This window comes from Amphibalanus amphitrite, unplaced genomic scaffold (genome assembly GCF_019059575.1).
Source record: "Amphibalanus amphitrite isolate SeventyFive unplaced genomic scaffold, NRLGWU_Aamphi_draft 000971F_arrow, whole genome shotgun sequence".
NCBI lineage: Eukaryota > Metazoa > Arthropoda > Thecostraca > Balanomorpha > Balanidae > Amphibalanus > Amphibalanus amphitrite.
In genome coordinates, this window is record NW_024882465.1 from 150330 (window position 1) to 176002 (window position 25673).

Genomic DNA, 25673 nt, shown 5'->3' on the forward strand with positions numbered 1-25673 from the left:
TTTATTATTTTCTGATAATGCCCTGTTGCCTGTCGCTAAGTTTACTGAATAGTAGAGATCACACATTGATCACGTGCAACATCTGCTCACTGCACTGCACCAGTAGCACACCGCAGCGGCTCCGCCAAACCACACATCACTCACACGTCGGCAGCGACCGCCCGCGGACTGTACGAACCCTATCACCCTGGCCCACCGGGACTCCCCGAGGCCAGGGTCAGGCTCCGGCGTCGTCGGTAGCCGGATATTTAGGGACGCCGAATGCCGGTCCAGGCTGGCGGTAGGCAACGCGAACGGAAGTGGAGCGTTAGCCCCCTACTGCTGCGCCTTTGTTATCTTCCTGCCCGCCAAGGATTCTTTTCCGGCCGCTGTTGCCAGCAGCCTGCTCTGAGAGGAGTGCCGTCGATCTGTAGCTCTGCCTTCTCTGATAGCGACCCCCCCCCCCCCGGCCTGCCCTGAGAGCAGTGCGCAGCTGTCGTCACCTGCTTCAGTCTCTGCTCAAAGTCCGTTCCGCTGTAGTGCACAACAATGCTCAGCTGCCCAGCTCGTGGACGGATGTGGCCACTGGCCATGCATGGCGCGCGAAATAATTATTGAAATGTCGCCCAACTGGGCCCCGGCTGCGAGTCGGCGCGGCCGGTGTTTATGAGACGGGCGGGGCGGTATGGGAGGCGGTGGGCGGCGAGATAGAGATTGGCTTCGGTCGCTTTGCGGGTGGGAAAGATGAAGAGAGGGTGTGGGGAGGGGCGGCGACAGGCTCGATTAAAAAAAATAAAATGTAACGCGAGGTCAGATGGGCCGCAGCCCGCACCGATCGCGGGGTGAGTGGAGGCTGGAACTGCGCGGCGTGACAGTCACCCGGCTGGTTTTCATTTTGATGCCCCTGCTGTCGCCTGGGTGGCGCTGGTTTTGGCTGTGTCAGTAACACAGACACAGACTTGATGTGATCATGCTTTCACAGTGTAAATTGTCCGATAGGGTGTCAAGTGGGTGATGGTCGGATCTTGACACCTTACTAAGGCACCCCGCTGGGCGCTGTCGGTCGTAAACGTGACCTAGCAATGAGCAGGCTGGTGTTGATGTTGACACCAAGCAGCGGGCTCCCATGTTTGCGCCCGAGGCCCACCCCGCGCCGGTACAATCGCCCCTCGGACCGTACCGGGTGCACCTACACCCGGTGTATGAGTGGAGAGCCTCGGCATGCGCGCGCGCTCCGATATGCCTGTCACGTCCGGTGCACTCCACTCGCCAACTAATCCCGTGATAAGGTGCCGACACTGAGCCGCCAATAAACCGAGCTTAACATTTCACCTGGTGAGCCACCTGAATTCAAGCCTTTCGCCTCACGGCACCCGGGTATATCGTGTTTCTCGCGCGGCTGCTGACCGTGTAATTTTGTTTACCTCGGTCACGGACGGGCGCCGGCTGCAGGGGACGTGCCGGTGCCGTGTTTTGCCAGTGTGACTGCCACCCGCCCGGGGCCGGGCCGATGGGTACGGGCCGCGGCTGAGCGCGTCCGTCGGCCGCACGCGCCCACCCGCTGCCGGCGCCGAGCGCGGCCGACTGTTTGCAGTGCGGCTTCCTGGAAGCGGCGACGCTGGCGTGGGCCGGTGGTCAGTGGAGCGGCACCCCGGCCGGCTGGGTGGCCGGCCGGCGCGGCGGGACGCGCGCCCTGATAAATCGACTGCACTCACTCCGCGCTGCAGCTCGCAGAAGGGGCCCCTCAGGGATACTCCACAGATACGGCCGGCCCGCGGTACCCCGAACCGCTGACGGAGGCGGGCTTCTCTGGACCGTCTCACCGAAGTTTTCAGTTGTATTTTTGGATTTGCGCTGCATGATATAGCCTCGAGATATGTCAAGACTAAAATAGCAATGCCCCAAGGTGTAACAGATTATCCTAAAATAGTAGTTGAGATAAAACTTGAGGCAAAACTTTAAAACTTTCGCATTTGGTTGAACGACCAAAAATAGAGAAGTCGAACACAATATCCGCTGGCACATTGATTGTGCAATTTTTGGAAAAGATAGGTATAAATTTGAACAGAAAATGAATTGTTTCCGTTTGGATGCTACTATTGGCTCGAAGAGTTATTTCTATCTTTGATTGTTGAAAATCTATTCGAAGTCTATTTCTGCATAATGTTCCATGAAACCATTGCAGATACAGTATGGTCTGTGTCCTAGATGGTACTAAGACTAAACGCGATACTCAGCGAAGTTGGCTAAATGCTGCATCGTGCTCCTCCACCTACACAACCCGATTTCTAAGTGCTCGTCACTAATCTCTATCAGTGTCAGATCTAGTTCCTGATCCGCCTGACCTTTCCTATTGACATTTTCCTCCGAGACCCATCGTGACGCACGTATTCTCGGGTCCGACATCTGCGCTCTGCGATCTCACACGTCGCTGCCGCTGTGTTCATCTCATGCCGCTGCTGCTCGCTCGCCTCGCAGTGTCTCTGGCACCAGGCCAGAACACCCGGCTCACTCTATTGATTGTTGATACGCGTGCGCTGGCCGGCAGGGCCTCTCGCTGGTGGCGGTCCCCAGGCGACCTCTGGGGGCGCTGCTTAGGACATTCGGGGTCATGGGTCGATCGGTAGTGTCATTATTACGCAGTACGCAGTTGCTCGGCACGGGAGAGGGTGGGACAGGACGCCCTGGGTCTGTCCCACCCGCCGGTGATCCCAGTGCATTGCACTGAACGGCGGCCCACGTCGCACGCGATGATGCAGCTGGGCTGGACTTTTTGCCGTGTAGTGTTTGGGTACCGAATACGCTGCAGCAGATAGTCGGACCAGCTGCAGTGCTCGTCACAGCGCGCCGGGCGGCCGGCGTGGGTCTCTGTGTGATGGAGCTGTCCCAGGACCGTGCTCTCTGGCCAGCTCAACCCCAGCTCGCCGCGCGCTGACAGGGGTGGGCGGCTCAAGGCTGACGGCACGGCCGACCCGCCGGCCGTGGCGGCCTGGGCTAGGCGGCTCCATTGTGAGCCACTCGCGTTTTATGCTGGCTCACTGCGGCCCGGCGCGCTCCAAGGCACGAGAACTGCGCATCTCGCCGGGTCGTCGGCAGTGCGCAGTGGAACGCATCTCACTGCCAGTGCAGCGGCGCCGGCACGGCTCGGGTTATTTTGTATGGGCTCTGTGACAGGTCGGCTGACGACTGGGGCCGTTAGCGGCGTCTCGGCCCGTCGCTCCGCCGCTCTCCGGCTTAGTTCGACGGCCGCCGACAGTCGGTGTTGTTTCTGCGTCTCGGGTGGCGTCAGTGTCGCCCCGGTGGGCGCCGCTCGGGGCCATGTGTCCTGGTCACATACGCGCCGCTGACGACGCTCTGGGAAACGACAGGCGAGCGACGCGATCGTTAGGATCGGTGATCGATGGTGGTGGCGGCTCTGAGAACGTCAGCCGGCCGCGCCGGGCGATTGACAGACACTCCGAGTACCGTGAACTGCGCGTCAGTGGACGCTCAAACGGACACCGCCGCGGCCGGCCCGGTGCGTGGGAATGGGACTTGCTATAAACCTCGCCGGAATTGATTTGAACGGCTGGCGAAATTTGATGTTTCCGGCGCGGTGGGGCAGGTTATGTAACTGTCAGCTTCAGATCGGGCGCCTGGTGCCATCATGTCCAACGGCCACCCGCGGGGCGGTCTCTCTGTATAACATGTGGAATAATGTGCAGGCTGCATTGATGCACGTTACACAAGAGTTCGCAGAATCCCCTGCATCAAGGCCACACGTTTCCGGTGCATCACGGATGCGAATCGCAATGAGCATCGCGCGCCGGCTCGTTTCCCCGCTGCCGCGTGCATGGCGCCATTTCTCTGAAAGCAGCATTTTACCGTCACATTATCACAATTTGGCGACATTACACGCACGGGAATTTGTCGGCGCCCGGCGCCGTTCAGTCGCAGCACTACCATTGCGCGTCGCGCCGTGCGCGCTTTACTGGCGTGAAATGACCGCCGCTCGGCGACACGGTTACGCCGGGGACGTTCACCGGTCGCCCCAGTACCGGAGGCTTTATGCTGTCGTCGATGTCCGGGGTGCGGTGGCCATCCCGAGTTACGAGCTGCCCCGGAGCCGTGGCCGCAGGCAGGGTGACTGAGCGCGTCCCAGCACAGTAGCTGCCGGTCCGTTCGTGCCCGGTGGCCGTTGCCGACGCCGACGGTTGTTTTCGATGCCGCGTAAATGTCGGCCGCCTGAATCGTTCGAGTTACGTCGACGGTCTGTGAATTTAACGCCCCCAGAATGGCGTCGTAACTTGTTGTGGTGGTCAGGCGAGCGGCCGTGCGCCGGTAGAGAGCCAACAGGCTGGTCGGTGTCCGTGGCTGGGGGTCGCTATGGGGTCAGAAACCCCCTGTTTCTGACACTACCGACCTCGACATAAGCCGTGACGGCGCCGGTCGACAGCCGTGGCGCTGAACGGGTCGAGTCGTGTCGGAAACCATTAGAAAGCCGCCGTGTGTGTTCGGCGTGTCACCGTCGCCTCCGCTGACAGGACACTGATGGCTGCCCTCGGGCGCACAATGGGCCGATTGTGCTGCGACGCTCGGAGGAAGGGCACGGGAACACGCCAACAGGAGCTGCAAATGTCACCTACCGACCGAACACAGCTCATGACAGGAGCACCACGCACAAATGTCCGCGTGAACGATCACGAACAGTTTTTTTTTTCAACGTGGTGCAGTTGCTAAGCAGTGCTGGTAAATAAATCTGCTTTGAATCAAGACATCGTTTGCGCCAAGCGGTCCGCTGTCTCATTTGTAAGCCTCATTACCATGTTCCATCGATAGACCGGGTGGCCAGCATTAACCAGTTCCCATAATGGCCCATTAACATAAACATTATACGGCTGGGTGGCGGCGGCGCCGTCTGCTGCTGGTCGGAAGTGGTCCGATCGCCGGCAAGGTGGCCCGTCACACACAGCGGCAACTGGTATGGTCTGTTACAACGGCGCTGGCACGGTCTGTCATACGACGCTGCATTCTGTCACACCGCGGCTGGTCTGTCACATGACAGCGTGTCTCGGCCTGTCACATGGCGGAGACTGGTTCGTCACACAGCAGCGTACCGGCACTGTATCACCCGACGCCGTCGTACTCCCCGACCCGACTTACAGCTCGCCGCGGCCGAGGAGCCACGGCAGCTCCGCGGTCCGGGCTGCGGTCAGGGAGGCGGTGCCGTGAGTTGGCGTGACTATGTGGGAGAGCCACCCGACGCCCGTAGTGTAACACGCCGTGATGGGGTATTCCTATCGCGGCACCGACACTGGCCCGCAGCACGCGAGCTGGAGGGCGTCGTCCTCAGGGCGGGGCCAGGTCACCACGGAAGGCAGCTGACACCATCTCAGGTCATTCCAGTCACGCATTAGGCGTGTCAGCTGTGACCTGAATTGATAATTTCATTCAGAGCAAGTTATTTCATTTATGCGACTTCAGAGAAGACCTCATACTTTCACCCATTTCCAACTACGATTAGTCGGATCGGCACTAGCTATCTCGCTCAAATCCAGAAGAAAGGAATGTTTTAGGTTAGTACACCAAACTCCTCTAAAACATTCAAGCTTCACTGCTGTCGGTGTGAGGCGCGGCACGGCGTGGCGCAGTTCCCTGCAGCGAGCGGCTGGTGTGATGGAGCTCCGTGACTGATGGTGCGGGCTGTGGTGCGGTAGGTTGCGGCGGTGCCAACCGGTGCCTACCGCCAGGAGAGGTGCCTGTCGAGTCGGGAGACGCCCCGCCGACCGAGTGACTCCTGGTGTCAGCGCCTTGTACAGACCTGTCCGCGTGCAGGGCGATCAGTGCAGCTCATAATGGGTGTGCGGTTTGCGCGTGATCTCACCCTTCGCGGTACCGTCGAGGGTGGCCCTCTTCGTTCGCCGAAAGCGAGGCCCCTCAGCGATTGATTTGATCGCGTTCTGACGGTGTCTTTGAATCGTTTCGGGTCAAGTATTTGGAAACTGATTCTGAACTACAGCGCCGTGATGTTTGGCGAAGTGGGAGTCGGCGCGGGTCTCAGAGCCGCGGGCAGCCCTGAATCCTCTGAAACCGGCCTCGCCGCGAGATGGGCGGAGATATATGTCGGCAGCTCCGCCCGTCGGGAGTCCCAACTCGGATTTGCCGAGATCCGGCTGGTGCCGTGTGATGCGCCGCCGCTGTGCCGGCCGCGGGGCAGGCGGCGCCGGTTTGAGGTAGGCTCGAACTGAGTTAGCAGGAGCAGCACCTGCAGCTGACACTGCCGGTCATACCGCACCTGGCGGACGCACCGCCAGCCCGCGAGCAGCCGCCCGCAGATGGCTGACCGGGGACACCTTCCGGCGGCACGGCCAAATGTAGCCGATCAATCGACTAGACATGACACAGGCACGGCATGGACACAGCATCCCTCGAACACGGCACAGACCCAGTACGGCCATTCCTCGGTTTTGACTGGCACGGGCACGACACGGGTTCAGCACGGATACACGGCACGGCCACCCGTCAGTCCGCCGAGCACGGGACCTTCCGGCGAGGCGGCTACGGACACGGCATGGTTACTCATCCGCGCCAAGGATCGGGCACATGCAATACAGACACGAGCACCTTCCGGCGCACGGTCGCCAGCCTACGTCAGCGGGCCCAGTCGTCACCCATCCGGACAGTGGCAAGGACACGGCACAGCGGCAGCGTCCACTGGGTACGGCGAACTCGGGGACAGCGGACACTTTGTGGAAGTTGTCCCTGGCCGTGTATGCGTGCCGACCGCCGGTGATGTTCGATGTCGATTGTTCCAGCCGACCGAGCACAGCCCGCTCCGGAGCTGCAGCCCGGCTGGCGTGCAACACGCCATCGAAGTCGCCGTAATTGCAAACAGGTGTAGTGCAGATCGGGCGCCCAGTTTTGTGCCGATAAACTGGAATGAACTGGTTGATTCATGAATTGTCACTAAAACATTTCTTGTGTACTGCAGGTCATGTCTGTTTTAAAACGCGCTGTTCGGCTGCAAGGTGCAACAGCCCAGTTGCAGCTGATAATAAACCGTGATTCAAGCTATACACACGAACAGACGCATTCGTTTCCAACATTGACTGTTAGCCGTGCTTTGTGTTTCTCGCTAAGATTTGAGCGATTCGGCCTTTCCGAAATTGATCCAATCTTTGTAATGAAGTCATGTGCCAACGACAAGCTCTCTGAAGGCAAATCTTATCCGGTAACGTTAAATGGGCTTGAAAACCCTATGTTATTTACTTTTCAACTACCTATTACCGGCCAGAAAACGCACGTCGCACAACGTGTGCTACAATTTGCCTGCATGAGATACCTGCGCTGCACCTGTTATGCTAGGCCATGACCACTGATCAAATATATGATTCGGCAATTATACGAATTCTGATGCGGAGTTTCAATGTCCGTCGATCGCATCTCATCAGTGCTGACCTTGCGTAACTGGTTCGACAGTTTCCATGGTCGGTGCACTCCAGACAGTTCTCTGATCAGCTCCGCTGACCGCCTCCACTGGCCGTCCGGCGTCCTCAGTCCTCTGAGCGTCTTCTGATCGACGTTGACCGTCCTCTGACCGCCATCTGATCGATGCTGACCTCCCTCTCCCTTGCCCGACAGATCTGGATGCGCCGGACACGTGCGACACCAAGGTGAAGAGCCGCCGGCCGAGCACCGGTCTCGTGGCGCACGTCTCCCGTCCTGTGCCGCTGCTCGGCTGCTACCACGGTCACCTGGCCGGACTCGGACACAGGTCAGTCAGTCTCTGTCGAGAGAGTAGCATGAGGAAGATCGGAGATAGCGCGCCTTGAGAGGGAGTTATATCATTAAGTACCGCTCCCCGCTCCCTTCAGCGATCGGCAGCCTGGATCTTATCGCGGTCGCTCTCTCAGGAGATCACACACTGTCCGGAGGAGTAGTACCACGAATTGTCGCCCCCTTCAGTGATCGGTGGCATGGATCTTCATCGGCCGCTCCCTGAGGAGGCTGCAAACTGTCACCCCAGCTCGGCTCCTGGTACTGTGACGGCATGACGTCCCCCGGGACAGGGTGTTCTTGGACACGGATTACTCTGAACTCCGCTGGCCGGCGGCCCACCTCGAGCTGACATCAGAGAGCCTGAGATAGCTCCGGCTGCTTCACACAGCTCATCACTGACTCAGGCCCGCAGCTGGCCATCACAGTGCCGGATATAGTTGTAACTGCGCCCCCGAAATACACGGGCGCCTCGCATGGTCGGAAATAGTTGACCTTTGCCAAGGGCGCGACAGTCTGAGCCAGCGGCCGGTGACAGCGGCCTGTTCTGCAACTGTGCAGGGAGACAGGGGGCGGCAGATCGGTATCACCGAAGGCGCTGTGCCAGAGGTAGTCGCCTTGGTATGAAGCGTCTCCTTGGCGCCGCTTTGCAGGCATAGCTGCTGGCCAGCAGTGTGACACATCTACCGCGTCGCTGGACCGTATAGACCTTTTCAACAAAGCACGATATTATTTCAGCTTCTGACATTAATGAAATATTGCTTCAGTAAATAATTTATCGCTATTAGATAAATTAACGATCCTAAGAGGATGCGCGATCAACTCCTGTCTCCGAACGCAACTTAATCCCGTCCATCACTGTTAAAAACAATCGTCAGCTTAAAGCTTACGTTAAGTATATGGTATAATTTAGCCTATCGACATTACCTATTATATCGTGGAGACGGAGAGCAATGCTTCATGAAGCACTTATTTACAATCAACACTGTAGCCAAGCTTTGTATTATCCTTCCGCAAAAATGAGTAAAGAAGAGCGTATGCAGTCAATGAACACTGTGTCTGTCCCATTCTGATCGCTAGCCTCCGGATACCGAAAGTCGAGCGAAGTGGGTTTATACGAAAAAACACGAATTTATCGAAACCACGTATCCGTACGGTACTTCTCACGCTTGAATTGTCATTCTCAGCTGCCGGACCGTAGATGGTCTATGGTCCGGCAACTGATGTATGGGCACTGGACACCTGAGTGAACCGGCCACTGCAGTGCATGGGACCAGCCTTCCCGCACCGTCGCCCCACTCTAGCTCCTGTATCGATTTGAGGCGGAGCGCACTGCCTCTCGCCCTCCTGCGCTGATCCGCGGCGGATCGAGAGGCTGCGTGGCGCAGCGCAGCGCCTGGACGAACTGCGTATCCGGGCACCGCTCGATGCCAGAGGTCGCTGCTGCGGGGTATATCGGGAACCGGAGACCACCGCTCTGCGTCCGGCCGCCATCCAAACAACGTCAGGGAGGATGGCATGGAGGATCCTCGCAGGATTGTGCTCGAAACGCCGAGGCTTAGTAGCGATGCACGACCGAGTGATCACGTCAAATGACCTGGCTGTAGACGGCATGTCGAGGTCGAAATACCGACCCATCGGATTCAAATACCGAAAGCCGGACCAGACACGATAATCCGTGTGGAATGATTTACTCATGCCCGTTTGAATGAATCCCATGGACACGAGCATTAAGCAATATGATGCATGCGAGGTGACTAAAAAATGACCGACGTTAGTTGCATGGTGGCGTAATATCTTTTAATGAACGCTTACGGAATGCGAATCAGAGACATAACAAGACAAGCCTCGCTATATAATATACGTATAAATAACCGCTAATCCGTCGTGACTGATGCATCATTATATAGGTTATAATCCTGCTATCAGCAATTTATTAATTCATTTATATGTGGTTCATTACTATAGATAAACGAGTTTATTTGATAAATTCATTTACCTCATTAGACGGAAAAATATCGATCCATTAACAATGTTCTGACACCATTATCTTGAAAGCAGTATCACGAGATGACTGTGAATTGATACTCCGCTCTGAACGGGTGACTGACTGCTGACTGCTGTTACCCCGCTCTGACTGTTGACTGCTGTTACCCCGTTCTGACTGCTGACTGCTGTTACCCCGCTCTGACTGTTGAATGCTGTTACCCCGCTCTGACTGCTGTTACCCCGCTCTGACTGCTGACTGCTGTTACCCCGCTCTGACTGCTGTTACCCCGCTCTGACGGCTGACTGCTGTTACCCCGCTCTGACTGCTGTTACCCCGCTCTGACTGCTGACTGCTGTTACCCCGCTCTGACTGTTGTTACCCTGTTCCGACTGCTGACTGCTGTTACCCCGCTCTGCCTGCTGTTACCCCGCTCTGCCTGCTGTTACCCCGCTCTGACTGCTGTTATCCCGCACTGCCTGCTGACTGCTGTTACCCCGCTCTGACTGCTGTTATCCCGCACTGCCTGCTGACTGCTGTTACCCCGCTCTGACTGCTGACCACTGTTACCCCGCTCTGGCTGCTGACTGCTGTTACCCCGCTCTGGCTACTGTCTGCTGTTACCCTGTTCTGACTGCTAACTGTTGTTACTCCGCTCTGCCTGTCGGCGGTGCGCGCCGCGGCCAATCGACCGTGTGTCGCTCGGACCGAGGGCCGTGCTCCCAGTTCAAGGTCCGCGGGCGGCCAGCTCGAACTGACCGCGAGCGGAGAGGCCCGGTGCGGGTGGACGCGGACGCAGTGGAGCGAGCAGCAGCGGGCCCCATCGGCAGCGACCGGGCAGCGAGCACCGAGCTCGACAGATGTCAGGAGAGCCTGTCAGGAGAGCTAGCCTGGTCCTGACCCGCGGATAAACCCATGAGTTAATCCGCGCAATGACGAGCATATCCCAAGGAGATCCAACCAGAGACAGTCGGCTCTGAAATTACCGATTCTAGAGCACAAACAGATCTGACCTGACCGCGGATCTCACCAGACTCAACACAGCTGGTCACCAGCACAAGAATGACGCAGCGTTATGACGTCACCGTTGTTGGCAAAGAAAGACTACTACGGAATTGTGTGTGGAAAAAGACCCCAGCAAAAACGCTTTGTGTGTGCCGTTTTTGCGAAGGTTTTTTTACGACCAGGAACAGCTGATTCCTGTGTTCCTGTTGGATCGATCGCGGGCAGAGGCGGCGTGGGGCGCGCTAGGTTCTTGGATGACGGGTAGTTGCGCCATGATTGAGGCTTCCCATGTATGCGAAATATTGATGCAGGTTTCTTCGAACGGCATGATCGGGTGTTGGTGAAGTGTTGCACTGTCTGAACAATCTTATGGCCGCATACACCAGACGATACATATATCAGAGGAACAGTTGTGCCCGACTCGAAGGATCTCCTCCTCTGCTCTCGTGCTCTGTCTCTCCCCGCTCTCGCCACGCTCGGCTGACTCCCCTCCCGGTCGGCCTCCCTCCCAGAGACGGCCGAGGTGCCGGCGATGACACCGCCCGCACCGTTTTATGTCGGTGACGACGGGCGTCGAGCGGCGATAATCCGTCCGGTTATTTATCGCCTCGTTACGGCCATTGTGCTAAGTGCTAAACGGAGGCCAATTATTCGGGCGCCTGGCTGTGCCCGGGCGGTGACGGTTGGAGCTCGTTGCAGTGTTTACAGTCTCCCAGTACGGTGCTGATGCGAGCCGTAAAGGGCACCATGTCGGCCGAACGGGTTCGGGCCGGGGCTGCGGCTCGCGGCGCCCCCAGCTGCCGTCTAGCTCTGTCTCCGTGTGTGTTTGTTCGAGCTGCAGGCTGCTGGCAGCACCCCATAGCAACGGGCGCTGATTCAGCGGTCATCGGTCAGGCAGCGGAGGCCCGCCCGAACCGGGGCGCCTTTTGCGTCACGCTGCGCCGCTCACGGCCGCCCGGCTCGCCGCGCCGGGCCCAACAAATGGCCCGGCGCCGGGGACAGGACGGGTGCCGGGCGGTGCTCGCAGCACCCTGGGTGTCCCCTGGCTCGGACCGAGGGTGACTCACTCTCTGATCTAACCGTGTCACCACGCAGAGCGCGAGCCGGCGCTGGGCAGTGGCCAGTTTGTGGCCAAAATATGCACAACATGTGCCAGTCTTTTCAAGGGCCATGCATGACCAATTTCAGGGGAAAAAGGTCAAGATGTGGCTGTTATGGCAATGACCATAAAACGTCGAAAATAGAACTTGTTTTAGTCGAGGCTGCATTGGTCATTGCAGAACCGTTCAAAATTTGTGTTCAGTCATTTTAAAGCCTTCACCAAATTGTGTTGGTAATGCAAAGCTGTTGCCACATACTACTCTCATGTTCTCGTTCATTTTAGGGATGTTACCAAGCTGTTGCTGGCTGCCGGAAGCTGTTGCTAGGCCGCGGCGGCGGCTGTCACCCCGGCGTGCCGAGCTGACGCAGCTCCTCCCTCGGCCTCCCTCTGAAGCCGCCGCCCCCGGCCTCCGGGCTATGTTTAGCCGGCCGTGTCACGAACACGCGTCTGTAATCACTGAGCCTGTCGTGACCTGGCGGTGACCTGCCGACCTCTGCAGGCTGCATCCAGCCGTATCACACCCCATATCCAGCCCGCCCACGCCCAGTCACCCGGGTCCGGGGGTAACAAAGGAGGAGGTGGCTTAGCAACACTTGTGATGCATTGCTCCCAGCGAATTGTCTGGGGAATTTCGTTGAGCCGCCCTGCCGTCATTAATTTCCAGTGGTGAATTTAGGTCAGTTGTAGCGAGATCAGTTCGTGTCTTCACCTGCAGGTTTGGTTGGAAGGTGTCGGGGAGGGCTGGAGCTCCGCGGGCTGTCCACGGGGGTTTCGGCGGGCGACTCTCTGATCCCCGGTCTGTTTGGGAGTCCCTGACACGGTGTTTAACTCGCACAGTGAACACCTGGATCCTGTTATGCTTAGCTCACACCGGGGTAGCCATCTTCACAGGATTTCTTTGAAGTATGTGTCACTGCCTGATATCTGTCCCCATGGGATCTAAATTTGGGGACGCGCAACGATGGGGCAAGGGAAGCCAAGATCATCTTCGGTCACGTAAATGGTTTCAACTGGTCAGAACGGAGCCAATCATGAACAATGAGCATTGAGCATGGCCCAACCGAAGCATTTTTCATTGATGCGAATGCGCATCACTGTAATCATCTGGAGAGTGGAGATGTCCCACGTCCGATACATGTCTGGGGATGTATAACGTCCAATGCCGAGTTTGCCGGTATGACCGGGGTACGACTCGTCTCGAGGCCGTGGTACGGTGACGGTTTGTTTGTGGAGGTGGCCGGATCTGCCCACCAGAGCCCCGGACAGGAAGGGTGGCCTCACACCGGCCTGGCCTCAACTGGACGCGCCAGTCTACAAATAACACTGGGTCTGCACCAAGGCTAGCGGGCGTGTGTAGCGGCCCGGACGATCCTATAAACTACCGCCAGCGGCCGCACCAAGGCTGTGCGATGATACCGTTCGTCAGATACGGCCGGCACCACGTATCTCTGCTGGCTAGATAATATTTAATCGTCAACTGCAAATTCATGCATACAAATCTGAGCGCCAGCCACAGCGGTGAGCGCCATGGCTGAGCGGACTTCGTTGGGTATGCATCAGGAGCCGTGGGAGGCATTAGCAGGGTCCCCGGCGCACCGAACCAGCGGGGCGAGCTCTTTGTGCGCGCGAGGATGTGACGCACACACATGCATACCGTATGGCAGCGAGCTTATACCACCAGCGGCCCACGTCGTTTCTATTTATAGCCCGACCTTTGCAGATACCATTTTAGTATGCGCGGGATTCTCAGTATCAATTTTGCGCATTGAAGTCAGGTGGCCCACGCAGGGGTAATCTGACGCTGCGTAGTCAGCCCGCGCGGCTGCCGTGGGTACCGATGGGGGCGATACGTCCGGCTGTCGCGGGCGCCGTTACGTTGGACTGCCGTGGGGGCCGCTGCATTCTATTTCCATGGGTGTCGGACTCGGTACAATGGACTGCCAGTGCACCGCGACCGCTCATGCCATGGGGTGCCGGTTAATCAGGCTGCCACTGCATCGCTCATGAAATTGACACGGCCTGGCGGTAATTAACCGGACGCTGATGAGTCACGAACTTTGTGTGAGTTGTATTGACGATGACGTCACCGACAGCTGCTAACGCTCACCCTCTCACTCCCCCCTCCCTCCCCTGCCTTCGGACCAGGTGCCGGTGTCACGCCTGCACAGTAATGCAAAAGGCACACGGTACGACAATGCACGTCTCTTCACGCGGGCAAAAGAGCTGTTGCGTATTAGGCATGATGAGATGCCAGCTTATTGTTCAAGTTTACGTTCAAAACTTTCATTGCAATGAAATTGCTTTACTACTGAAAGATAAACACGCGTTAATGTTCGAATGACATCTAGGGCTACATCTTTGAATGCCTGGCGTATAGAAAAGTGACGGTTGAATGAAATTATAAACGGGACGTTTATCGTACAATATGGAAAGAGCACCTAATTCAAATAGAATGTACCTTAAAATGCGTCCATGTTATCGGACTATGTGTATAAAACTGACGTGTATTGCGTTGTGCATGGATCCTGGAGCAGCGGGAGTGTTTATTTTTCCGGCCGACCGATCGCTGACATTAAGCTGTTTGCGGCACCGGCCACGCCAGAATGCATATTAGTGTGGACGTTATCGATGGGCTCGCGTTTGTCGCGGCGCGTCCGCCGGCCGGCTCTGTGGTCATTCATAGCGTGCCGGCCGACCGTGGCGGGACGTTTCTAATTGAATGGGGAATGCCCTGTCAGGTCGACACGCGACACCAACAGGCGAGCCGGGCCGCTTTTACGGCGCCCCTGACGTGCGCTGGCCGACATACGCTGCTGCGCAAATGTCGCAGCTGCGGCACGCGTCTGCCGCGCCGGTTTCGTCACTGTTGACAGAGAGACGCAGAATCAAGGCTACAGAGCTCCGGCGCAGAAAAGACTGGCCAAATTTATTTGACTGGCGCGGGATCGGACCGACAGACGCGCATGCATTTTGGCTAATGCTGATCAAAACTCCGCGATGCCGTCTTCTGTCTCTGTCTCCGTCTGATAGGCTTTTTCGTCATCTGACCGAGCTGATGAGCGACGATCCCCTTGATGCTCGTGTGTCTGATAGTTGCAGGAATGTCTATGTTAGATTTAACCCTACGCCAATATTTTAACTGATATCGTTGTGTACTCGTATGTGGCGGACTAACATAGTTCTTTCCTTCCATTCAGCGATGCCTATACACGATGATCTAACGTGGTTCTCTCCTTCCATTTCAGGGACGTCTATGTCGTAGAAGTAACCACCGAGAGTCAGAGCTTCTGGAACAGCCGCGTGACGGTCAACCTGCTGCCGATGCCGGACAGGTAGGTCCCTCTCAGTCTGACACAGACTTGAAACATCCGTGAACCGCTGGACTGAACCTCGCGGTACCGCGCATCCCGCTGGGACGCTGTCAGCGGGACGTCAGAGAGATGAAGAAATGGCGACACGGCAGGAGCGTGGGCTGGGACCGGCCGGCTAGGTTAAGGAGGCAGCGATTATGCCCGTCATGTTTGTGGTCGCCACCGCCGAGCGTTGCACCGGCCTGTGGTCGACCAGCTGTGGTCGTGCCGCCGTGTTTGTGGTCGTATTCGCGATATGTCCCTAATCTCTTTTTCTCAAGAGGTGATGAATATTGATTGCAGATTGTTACGGTGCACCATTGGAATGTCAATCCATTATTATGTTATATTTAGACCTTTGTTTAGTGGTTCTTCTGGGTACTTGTTACGTCCCAATGCCTTCTTTCTCGGTCCGACCTCCCCAGAGCTCCGTCTACTTAGTCCCCTCCCCGCCTCTTCAGCAGAGGAGCTCTATTCTCCAGTCCTGGTGGCTTTGTGAACTTCACCGTTGAGTGTTTTAACTGGTCCAGTCCGGGAGCATCAGCTGGCCCACCCAGCTAATGGGATTATGTCTGTGTGGCTCCGGTATATATCGGCGACCGCGACAGTTGGAGGTCTTCTCTGACCTGTCACCGGTCAGCGGGGCCGCTATTGACCCTGACAACATGACCTTTCGCTTTCTGGACAGTCCCAATGCAATGCATTCATGGAATCCTAACAAAACAACAGACGGTCCCTGCTGTCCCCCCCCCCCCCGACATCACTGAACTCTCTTTGTACCTCTTTTGATTCGCATCGCTCATCAACTGACAAATCCCTTTTCTGTTTCAGAAAATCGACCGCCGGCAATTTAACCTTGGTAAGTGGCTCTCTGCGTGCGGTTTCTATTTTATCGCTGCGGTGACCGCTGTCAGAGATAGAGGCGACGAACTGCGTCGTTCTGTCGGGTCGGGTCGTCTCGCCACTCGGACATATTGCGTGTCGGTTTGGGTGGGTGGATGGGCGGCGCGGTCCGATCAGCTCCGGGGCCGCCCAATCAGTCATTGCAGACATATCTGGTCTGACCGGGTCGTAAACGGCTGCACTGGAGACTGCGGAGCGACGCTCTGCAGCGCGCAGGTGCTGCCGGGATAGGCGAATCTGCCACACGTTTGGTTTGTTGAGCGTTGCTAGAAAGAGATAAAGTGTACTTAACTACTTATATCTTTCGTATTGTATCACAGTCGGTAACAACGCTTTATCGCTGTCCTTTGATCACAAGGTCTGTGGTCGCGCACCAAAGTGACGAGTGCTTTGGGGTATCCCACCAGATTCCCGTCAAATGTGATTTGTTACGGTTAAATGTGTTTGTTTTCAGATTTTGAAGTCGGCCGTGCCGGTGACCTGGGAGCTGGCTTCGGATGGCTTCTCCGGGGATCTGCTCGTTCTGGTGAGTACTGTGACGTCAGACATGCCCTTTGATACGGAAACCCCCGTTCGGCGTCCTGCAACAGAGCGTCTCTCGGCCTTTTTCAGACGGTTCCAGCGATTTGCCCGGCTCAGGCTCGGTTCACAGGGCTCGGTGTCAGATCGGATGGGCGGTGGCGACAGTTGGATACGGGTGGTCGGGCGCTGCTGCCAACCAAACGCGGTCAATCAGCGGGGGCCGCAGGCGGGAGGGCCATCCCCTGCAACCTCGGCACAACAGACGTAGCGATCGCCGCTGAAATCAATGAAAATGACTGCAACATGTCTGGGGATTTTTGCTGAACTCCAGTCCTCATGGATGAAATTTTAGGCGTTCCGATTCGATAATTAGCAACTGTAATGTAAACTTAATTAAATATTAATTTCAACAGCACTGATTCCTTATTAAAACATGAGATATTCGATTGTCGCCATTTTGATTTTACATTACAAGTCTGACCGCTCATTCCGTCTCAGTCTGGCTGATGGCCATCGGCCGTTCGCCTGGCTGTTAGGCTGACCCGCCGGGCTCGACTGCGCTGCGGAGCCCGGCTCGCTCATTGTCATGGATCGGGCGCAGGCGCGGCCTCCCGCGCTGCCCGGCTCGGCCCGCCGATCAGTGCACGGTTTCGCGGCCGGCACCAGGAATGCGCCGTCGAACGCTGACATGCATTCCGATACGCTGAAGTCAGCGCCGTTATGTGATGGCGGCCGGTCGGCAGCCGGTTCTCGGCTACATAAACGGTACAGAAGGCTGCGGCAGAGATCAGCGGCCGACCGCCGCGCCGCCGAGCCGGAGTATTGACGGCTTGAGTGAGAGCTGCTGTATATCGTTGCTGGAGCTCGTGCTGTCAGTGGAGAATATGGCTCATTGGCAGAAAGTCGTCGAGCAATTTTACTGTCTCTTGTAGCTGGGAAGCGGGGAGGGGGGATGGGCGGGAGGCCATGCGAAGACAGGCCATCCCAGAATGAATGACAGGCAGCGGCTGCTCGGTAGCTCGGCCGGCGCTCGGCGCTACCGCAAAGCCTTGACTCTGGATAATGTTTGAAAATGTACTGAAAGCTGCTCCGCTAAATCAAACAAGTATGTATTGAGTATTGCTATAATGTTTCAAATTAGCAGCCAACTCGTTAGTTATCTGAAGAAACTCAGCCCGGCCTTTGAGTCGGCGGAGCGCTGACTTGCGCTCTCGCCGCCCGCGGTGATCGTCCAACCTCAGCTCACAGTTGGCAGGAGAGTTGCGGGTTCGCGGTCGCCTCGCCCTTTGCAGCGTTGATTTCTGCCAGCTGGCGCCTGCAGAGCGGCGTCGGAGCAGGTTGAACAGCTCAGTCATCGGGTCACTGCAGGGAGGCATTCAGAGCAGTGATCTGCGCGTCAAATGGCAGTGCCCGCCGGCTGCTCGCTCTGGAGAGAGCAACCCTGGCTCAGCCCGGTAGAGGAGGGAGGGAGGAGGCGCCCGCGGCGGCTGCATACCTCTGCACCATTGCTACCGAGCGATTGGTGCCAACGGAGCGGCGGAAAATTTACTCCGCGAATATTAGGGAAGTCCGCGTGGACCATGGAACTCACAACTCGCCGTGCGCTGGAGTGTCCGCATTGGCCGTCCCGCAGCGGACTCCGCCCCGGTGCGGTCAGGCGGAGTCCGTTCCGCCGGTGAGTTTCGCGAGCCCATTTCTCCGCTGGCCAGCCCGGCCGGTGCAGTGGGAGCACCGGTCGCCGCCGGGGCCACGGTGACGCTGCACTGAGCGCGCCGCACCGGCAATTAAGGCCACCCGCAATCGTGTTTGGTGCCTCTGCAGAGCGCCTGGTGAGCTGTGAGGTCGCGCCGGCCTCGCGCGCAGTGTTTATTTATCCGCCTAGTAACGGGATGAACACCAGATTGGGGGACGTGTATGACAGTGCAGCTCCAGATGCACACACAGATGATGAATTCATGGCGCTCTGACAATGCACGGTCGGTTTTATGGCGTGCTCAGATGGCGGCGGTCCGGCGGACGGCGCTGCTCTGTATACGGCCGTGGTCGCCACCCGTGTAGCACTGTAGATGGCCGATTGTGTCTGCAGAGGGGTCGGTAGGTGAGGCGACCGGTGATGTAGGTCCGACTCTGCGAGAACCTCACCGGTCCACACCGGCTCATCAGACCGCACTGGACCGTGCCGGCTTGGACCACTACGGGCCGAGCCTGTTCATTTGACCACATTAGACCAGAATGGCTCATGGACTGTGGCTGGCAACACCGGAGATGGTGCTTAGTTCACGGCCTGTGGACTGTGGAGTCGAATCCATGGGAAGCGGGATCCGAGTCACAGACCGCTTCTGACCGCCGTCCGGGCGCTCAGACTCAGCTGATGGGGCGTGTGTGGCGTGCTATCCCACACGGCACGGGCCGATTTGTATCTGCCATACCCCGTGCACCCGCGGGAACCCGGCTGACCAGCTCGGTCTAGCCCCGGCCGCGGACCATACGTCCCCGCATGACTCGGGTGTTCTTTTCACTCTGGGCTTCTATAAATCAACAGTTACGGACCCAATTCATGTTTGTGATTGCAGTGCAGGATGAATGTCAGGAGCATTGCTGGAACTGCGGAAAGCTCTGCTACATTCATGCACAAACCTAAGCAATGAGTTGGGTGTCATGGGCCAATTGATTCATTTGACTGTGTGCTTTCTACCCCATTTGTATCAATGGGCGCTCACAGCGCTTACCTAGTGAAAGGCAAATCCAGTAACATTCATATATCTATGTTCTGATGCTCATGATCACTAATTTGTTGTCACTTGACACATTGGGTTGTGACACTTCAATTGCTTAGCTATAAAAATCGGTTCTGCATTGTGGCCCGACCGTCACCCGTTGCCTTGTGGCATCAGTGGTGTGCTATCCCTTCCACTCCATCGCTGACGCCGCTCTCTCTCTCTCTCTCTCTCTCTCTCTCTCTCTCTCTCTCTCTCTCTCTCTCTCTCTCTCTCTCTCTCTCTCTCTCTCTCCGTGCCGGGTCACGCAGCGGTCTCCAGCTGGGTCGGCGCGGCTCTCAGTGATCTCTCATTAGCGGCGCGGTGATAGGAATTAGTTTGTATTCGTATGGGACGACCGGCGGCCGATCGCCGGCATGCATGGACTGCCGTCTATGCCGTTATATAACGCTGCAGTTTGACGTGGGCAGCGTTCAAGGCCGCTGGGAGGAGGGCTGACAACAGATGCCGTATGATCTCCAGACAGACCTCTGCGATAGGAGAGACAGGAGGTCCTGCAGTGGTCGTTTTATACTAATTGGCCGGTGACCATTACGCAATGGCCAGGGTGCCCTGTCAAAGTTGCTCAGTATTGATGCGTGCCTGGCATTATGTCTGAACCCGTCACTGACATGGTTCCACTCTTTTTTTAGCTTCATTCATGTCCGAGAAGCCTTTCCTTTTTTATTTAGATAGACACTGTGCAGCCATCACAAATAACGAAATGAAAAGCACCCGTTTAGTGAGCCATAAACGTAAAACGTTGACCGTGACAAGATTGAACGAAAGGGGAACTTGAAAAGAGATAAACTTTAATATTAAAACTAAGAAATGGATGCACTGTTTGGCAACACAGCAATGATCATGGCATAGCGGCTTCATAAAGCGAAAAGGGCCATCAAGTTTTAGTGGAAGACACTCAAAGCACCGAGGAAATAAAGCATAAAACCCTAGAACTACAATCATAATAGAAATAAATTATTCAACCAAACACGCTCGCTGCGTAAACTGACCCACACATCTCTCGCTGCATGAGCCTCACTACCTCTCCAAGTCGGCTATGTGCGCGTTACCTGCAGAGGCCACGGCAGCAGCGGCGCTGGGCGCTGGCTCTGATGAGGTTCCTGCAGCGGACCCCGCCCCTCTGTGAGCGGCTCATCAGGACCCGCGGCACACACGGACTGGTGCGGAGCCTGCCGAGCTGGCCAGGTGTCCAGTCGGAGCCGGACGTGCCGCCGATCGGCAATCAGCGGTCACGGTCAGCGGTGACAGGTCAGAAGTGACCGATCAACGTTCAATTACGGTCAGTCAGCAGGTAGTTACGACCGACTATGCAATCAGTCAGCGCGGGCCGGTCAGCGATCAGTGACGACCGATCAGTGGTCAGAAGTCAGCGGCCATTAACGACTGGTCAGCTGTCAGTGGTTATCGATCAGCGCCGATCTGTCAGCCGTCAGCGGTCAACGGTGACCTGTCAGCGGGGCTAGTACGCGGCTCACCGCTGACTGCTGAGAGCTCGTCGGCAGTCAGCGGCGCCGGTCGGAGAATGGCGCCGCCTGGAGATGGCGCATGCCTTCGTCTTACGGTGCCGGAATGTTCAAGGTCAATTTATGGACGTGTATGCAAATGGGCGGCCGGGCCGTTGACCCGTGCTGGCCGGCGGCTGGGCCGGGCCGTGCAGCGCTGCCGTGGCCGCGGGCGGCGGACGTACTCGGGCCGCTGATACAGCCCGATCGGACCGGCGCGGCGGGGGCGGGGGCGGGCCGCGCCCGCAGTGTTCCCGGTACCGGCGGCGCAGACCGAGTTCACTGTTCAATTACCGCACCGGATGTGGCGCCGCCGCCGCGCCGGAGAAGCTCCGGCTGGAAGCCCTCAGCCCGCGTCCTGCTGCTGGGACACGTCTTCGAACGGCGCTTCCCGTATCACCGCTTCGGCGAATTTGGCGGCGCCCGTTTGGACGTTGCGTCATACAATTCATGAGGGCAAGAGCGTCCCATTTGTAGTCACCCCGCCGCACGGGGTGCACTTCCTTACCACTGGTGCTTTTAGCCTTTTCATGAATGCGTAATCTCGCCGCGATTGAGTGCCGCTTCTGTGAAATTATGTTTGCGAATTGACCCGTCTCCCGCGGTGGTCGGACGGGCGGACGGCATTTTTGGCGTGTCTGCGACGAGCCGACCGCGCCACGGTCGCCATATTTGTCTCGCGTGGCGGCGTGTCGCGCCCGACACGGCGGTGGTGACGGCGTGGCCGGGCCGTTCCGTCCGTGTCGCCGCCGTTGTGTGGCCCTGTCGATCGCACGGTCGTGCCGCCGCCACAGCACTGCTAATGGTCCAGCCACCTGGCTGTCGGGGGGCTGCAGCCGCCGGCAGGAATACCTACCGCCGACCAGACAGGGGGGGGGGGGGAGCAGGTCCTCAATTGGATCCAACTCGACCAACTCGGCTCGGTATTAGCCAATTTACACCGACCAACGGCGTGATTGGGAGATTTATGACAAATGCCGGTTATCAGCAATGCCATCATTTTATTATCACTCCTGGGCTGTGAGTACCGAGTATTGAGCAATCACTTCCTTCTTGCCAGAGTGAAACTAGTTGGCAACAAGATCTCCAAAAATATGACAGATTTATCTTCAGCGTTTGAAACATGACACGATTCCCGGATCAATGCATCGCACACTTATGACCAATCACGTAGCCATGAGCTTTCCCAGAATTGTAACAGAGGTAATAACGTTTACCTGAGTTGTTACTCTCGCGACTCGCTCGGTGCACTGCCTGTTGACCCTCACCCATGACCTGTGACCCTGATCGTGACATGCACCGGTGGACCCATAGACCGTGTACCATGACCTTCGCTTTCATTTCCGACTAGTGACCTGTGATCCTCACCTGTGCCCTGAAACCCGACTATGACCTCTGACCCTCACCGCTGACCCGTATCCCTTACTCTTTATCTTGGCTGGGTCATCTGACCTCTCGCTGACCTGTGACCCTCCTGCTGACCTCCGTACCTGCCGCTGACCTATTTCCGTCACTCCTAACTATTGACCTTTGTCCCTCCCGCTGACATGTGTCCCTCACTCTTGACGGTTGACCTCTAACCCTCCCGCTGACCTGTGTCCCTCACTCCTGACCGTTAACCTCTGACCTCCCTCTGACCTCTCATGTGACCTCTGGCAGACGGAGCGGCCGGTGAAGGAGACGCGACTCGGCTCCGATGTCGCCGTGGATACCCGCTTCACCCGTCTGCCGGGCTCGTTCACTGCGCTAATGCTGTTCGCCGTGAAATACTCGCACGGACCACCCGTGGCCTATGTCCGGGCCGCCGCCTTCAACGAGCTGGACATCCGACTGAACGGCGGCGCAGGTCAGTGCCGGGGCAGGTCATTGAAGGTCGCAGGGCTGAACGGACTGGCTGAGCGACAGGTCAGGTCACTGAAGGTCACAGGAATGAGAGGATTGGCTGAGAGGCAGGTCAGATCACCAGAGCCACATGGGCTTGGTTGATCGCCGCGGTCGATGATCAACTCTGGCTCGCAGCAATAGCAAACTCACAGTGACACACAAGTTTATCTCCGTGGTCGGATTAGGTAACCCTTTAGCCATGAGTAATTTCAACTCGTCACATATCTGGCTGAATTTGGACCGAAATAGCATCGTCCATCTGCGTCGTGTCATTTCATCTAGTTTAGTGCCGGCCCTGTCGGTGATACCGAACCACCACTCTGGGCGAGATGCCACTTTGCTCAGTTACTCCGAGCCCGGCGCGGCTGGTTTCGGCCGAGTGACCCGGGCGACCCAGAGAGTGCCGCCAAGGCGATCGGGTGCTCTGCAGAAAATCACCGAAACGCTCTATCGCTGGGTGATGTGATAACAACACTGCCGTAGTGGTATGCCAAGGCAGAACGGTGATGATGTGAGGTTGCAGGAAAACGGTGATTTGGGGATGAGTGGTGCATGTATGTTTGTGCTGCTTGGAGTATTCCAAGTCAGGCGGAACGATAACGCGATAGGTATGAAGTTTGTGGGCGGTTCTTGGAGGGTGTCTGGTGGATGGTTTCTCTCACCGGGCTTAGACCGGATCAGTGGAAATCACTGCAGCCGTGCTAACTGGACTGCAATGACGGTGCATGGTAACATTGCTGTTAGTGCAGGCTAGGGTTGTTCAAAAAAACCGAATTTTGGAAAAGTATACGGGCTCATGACTCGTGTGGTGAGGTATTCTTTTCTGAGTCCAACGATGTCCTTTTTTCCGAAAAATATTAACTGCTTCATGCTCCCCAAACGGCTTGAAGAGGAGGATGTTACGCCCGGCGACCGGCCGGTGTCAATAAGGGCGAGAATTCGGTGCCGCGCGCCGGCGGAGGCGCCTTATCGGCACCGCGCGCCACGACATCTACCGGGCGGCCGGCCGACCGGTGTAAGGGAATGAATGAGTGGTCTTCTTTCACATGATAGGGGTGCGCTAGCCCATATTGTCGGAGTGGAAAGTTTCAGTGCAGCATCGGTACCTCTGCCGCAGTGTTCTGTGTCGATGCCCGATGGTTCAGAAAAAAGCCAAGCAGAACTAAGAAAAGACTCAATGCTTCTGGCTAGTTCACTATAAACATCTCGTTTCGAGAATACAGCGCGGCGTTTCACGGCCGCTGCTACCAAGATTGCTGCTACCACGCTGCCGGCAGGCTGACTGACTACATCGTCCGAGTTTGCTGATATCTCCATGGACACCCAATTTGACACGTAGGCTGCTAGCGAGCAGTAATCGCCACGCACTTTGAGAATGTGGATCGATCATGGTTGTTCAATACAAAAGCGCCCGTGAAACAGGACCCAGCTGCCACTCAACATACCATATCGCTTTGTTCATGAGTCAAGACGCGAACTCTGAGCAATAACACAGCTCTTTGCACTGCTGTCGACAACTTACATTGCTTTTAGACGGTGGCTTGCAGCCCACATATGCTGTTGCCAACGGTATGCGAAAATTTGAAGTTTACTAAGAACAGCAGGAGCTGGCAATGTGCAAGGACAGAATATGGAGACCCCGACATCGACGTTAGGTTTAACCTACATTAGCACTTAGCAGTTAAAAAAAGGATGACATGCCCGGGAATGACGCGGTGGCCGCCCTGACATCGTGACGAAGTTGGGTGTGAGTAGAGACAATAGCTGGAGTACACATAATGTCAAGCGCCCATCAATCCAACCCTTCGGGCAGCAGCAGCATCAGCAGCCCGGCCATGTCCACCGATGCCGCTCAAGATCCGATCCAGAGCCGGCAGAGAGCACGGCTCTGCCCTGACCTGACACATATCCCCGGCGTGTCATGACGGACAGACCATTACCTCGCCTGTATAAATACAATGCAGGGCCTCCTCTAACATACCCACTGGGTGGGCAAATGCCCACCCAGTCGCCACAATTGCCCACCCAGTGGCGTCGATTTGCCCACCCAGAAGCAAATGCAAAAATAAAGGTCCGGCCGGACGTCCGGTACTACCTTTCCGGTCTTAAGCAAACTGGATGCTGTTTGAAGGTCAAAAAAAGTTTTCCGGTTGCTCGATATTCAGGAGCGTAGCCAGGATTTCCTCAAGGAGGGGGCTAAACGCACAAGGGCGCAAGATAACCCCCTCAAAATCCAAAAAGCCATCGGGTTGCATCCAATATTTTTTTGGATGGGGCCCAAATAAATGGAAAAAAATATTCATTAACAAACAATGTTAGAACTGAGGGGGTAAGCAGTATATGGGCCCCTGTTAGACAGGCCCACGAATAGCTTCATAGAGTCGCCAGCCGGTTCTGATGGCGGTCTGAGGACCCGTAGGTCGGATGAGGGTTCTTCAGACCGTCACAGGCCCCTATAGCCCATGAGAGCCTCGTAAGCCGTCTGAGGGTCATATAAGCCGTCTAGGGCCACTCAGACCGACAAAAGGCCCCTTGCACTTGCAGAGGCCCAGTCAGGCCGACGTAGGGCCCTCTCAGACAAACTAAGGGCCCGTTCAGGTCATTTGAGGGCCTCCTCAAACCGATAAGGGCCCCTCAAATCGACAGTGGATCCGATCCGAGCTCCCTCAAACCGATATAGGGTCAGACCAACAGTCGGAACGCATTGATTCTGTTTACACACCGTTGGACCCAAGTTGGACCCATCCCATCCAACTGGCCCCCTGGTTTCAATAGGGCCCCAAGGCTCTAAAATTGGGTCTCTCTTGGCCAAAGAATAACTACTCAGCTGTGTCAAAGGATCTGCCTCAGGGCCTTTGCGTCGCCAAGGGCCCACTGTGTCAGTCAGGGGCCCCTATGGAATAA

General features: G+C 56.7%; 1 protein-coding gene across 1 annotated transcript in view; it reads left to right on the forward strand.

Moving 5' to 3' along the window:
• Positions 1–25673, forward strand: part of LOC122368728 (transforming growth factor beta receptor type 3-like) — a 67452-nt gene that overhangs the window by 23529 nt on the left and 18250 nt on the right. Inside the window, exons 7-11 of the mRNA XM_043342939.1 lie at positions 7600–7732; positions 15074–15160; positions 16010–16037; positions 16536–16607; positions 22545–22731. Of these exons, the coding sequence (XP_043198874.1) occupies positions 7600–7732; positions 15074–15160; positions 16010–16037; positions 16536–16607; positions 22545–22731 (507 nt within the window). The remainder of the gene's footprint in view (positions 1–7599; positions 7733–15073; positions 15161–16009; positions 16038–16535; positions 16608–22544; positions 22732–25673) is intronic.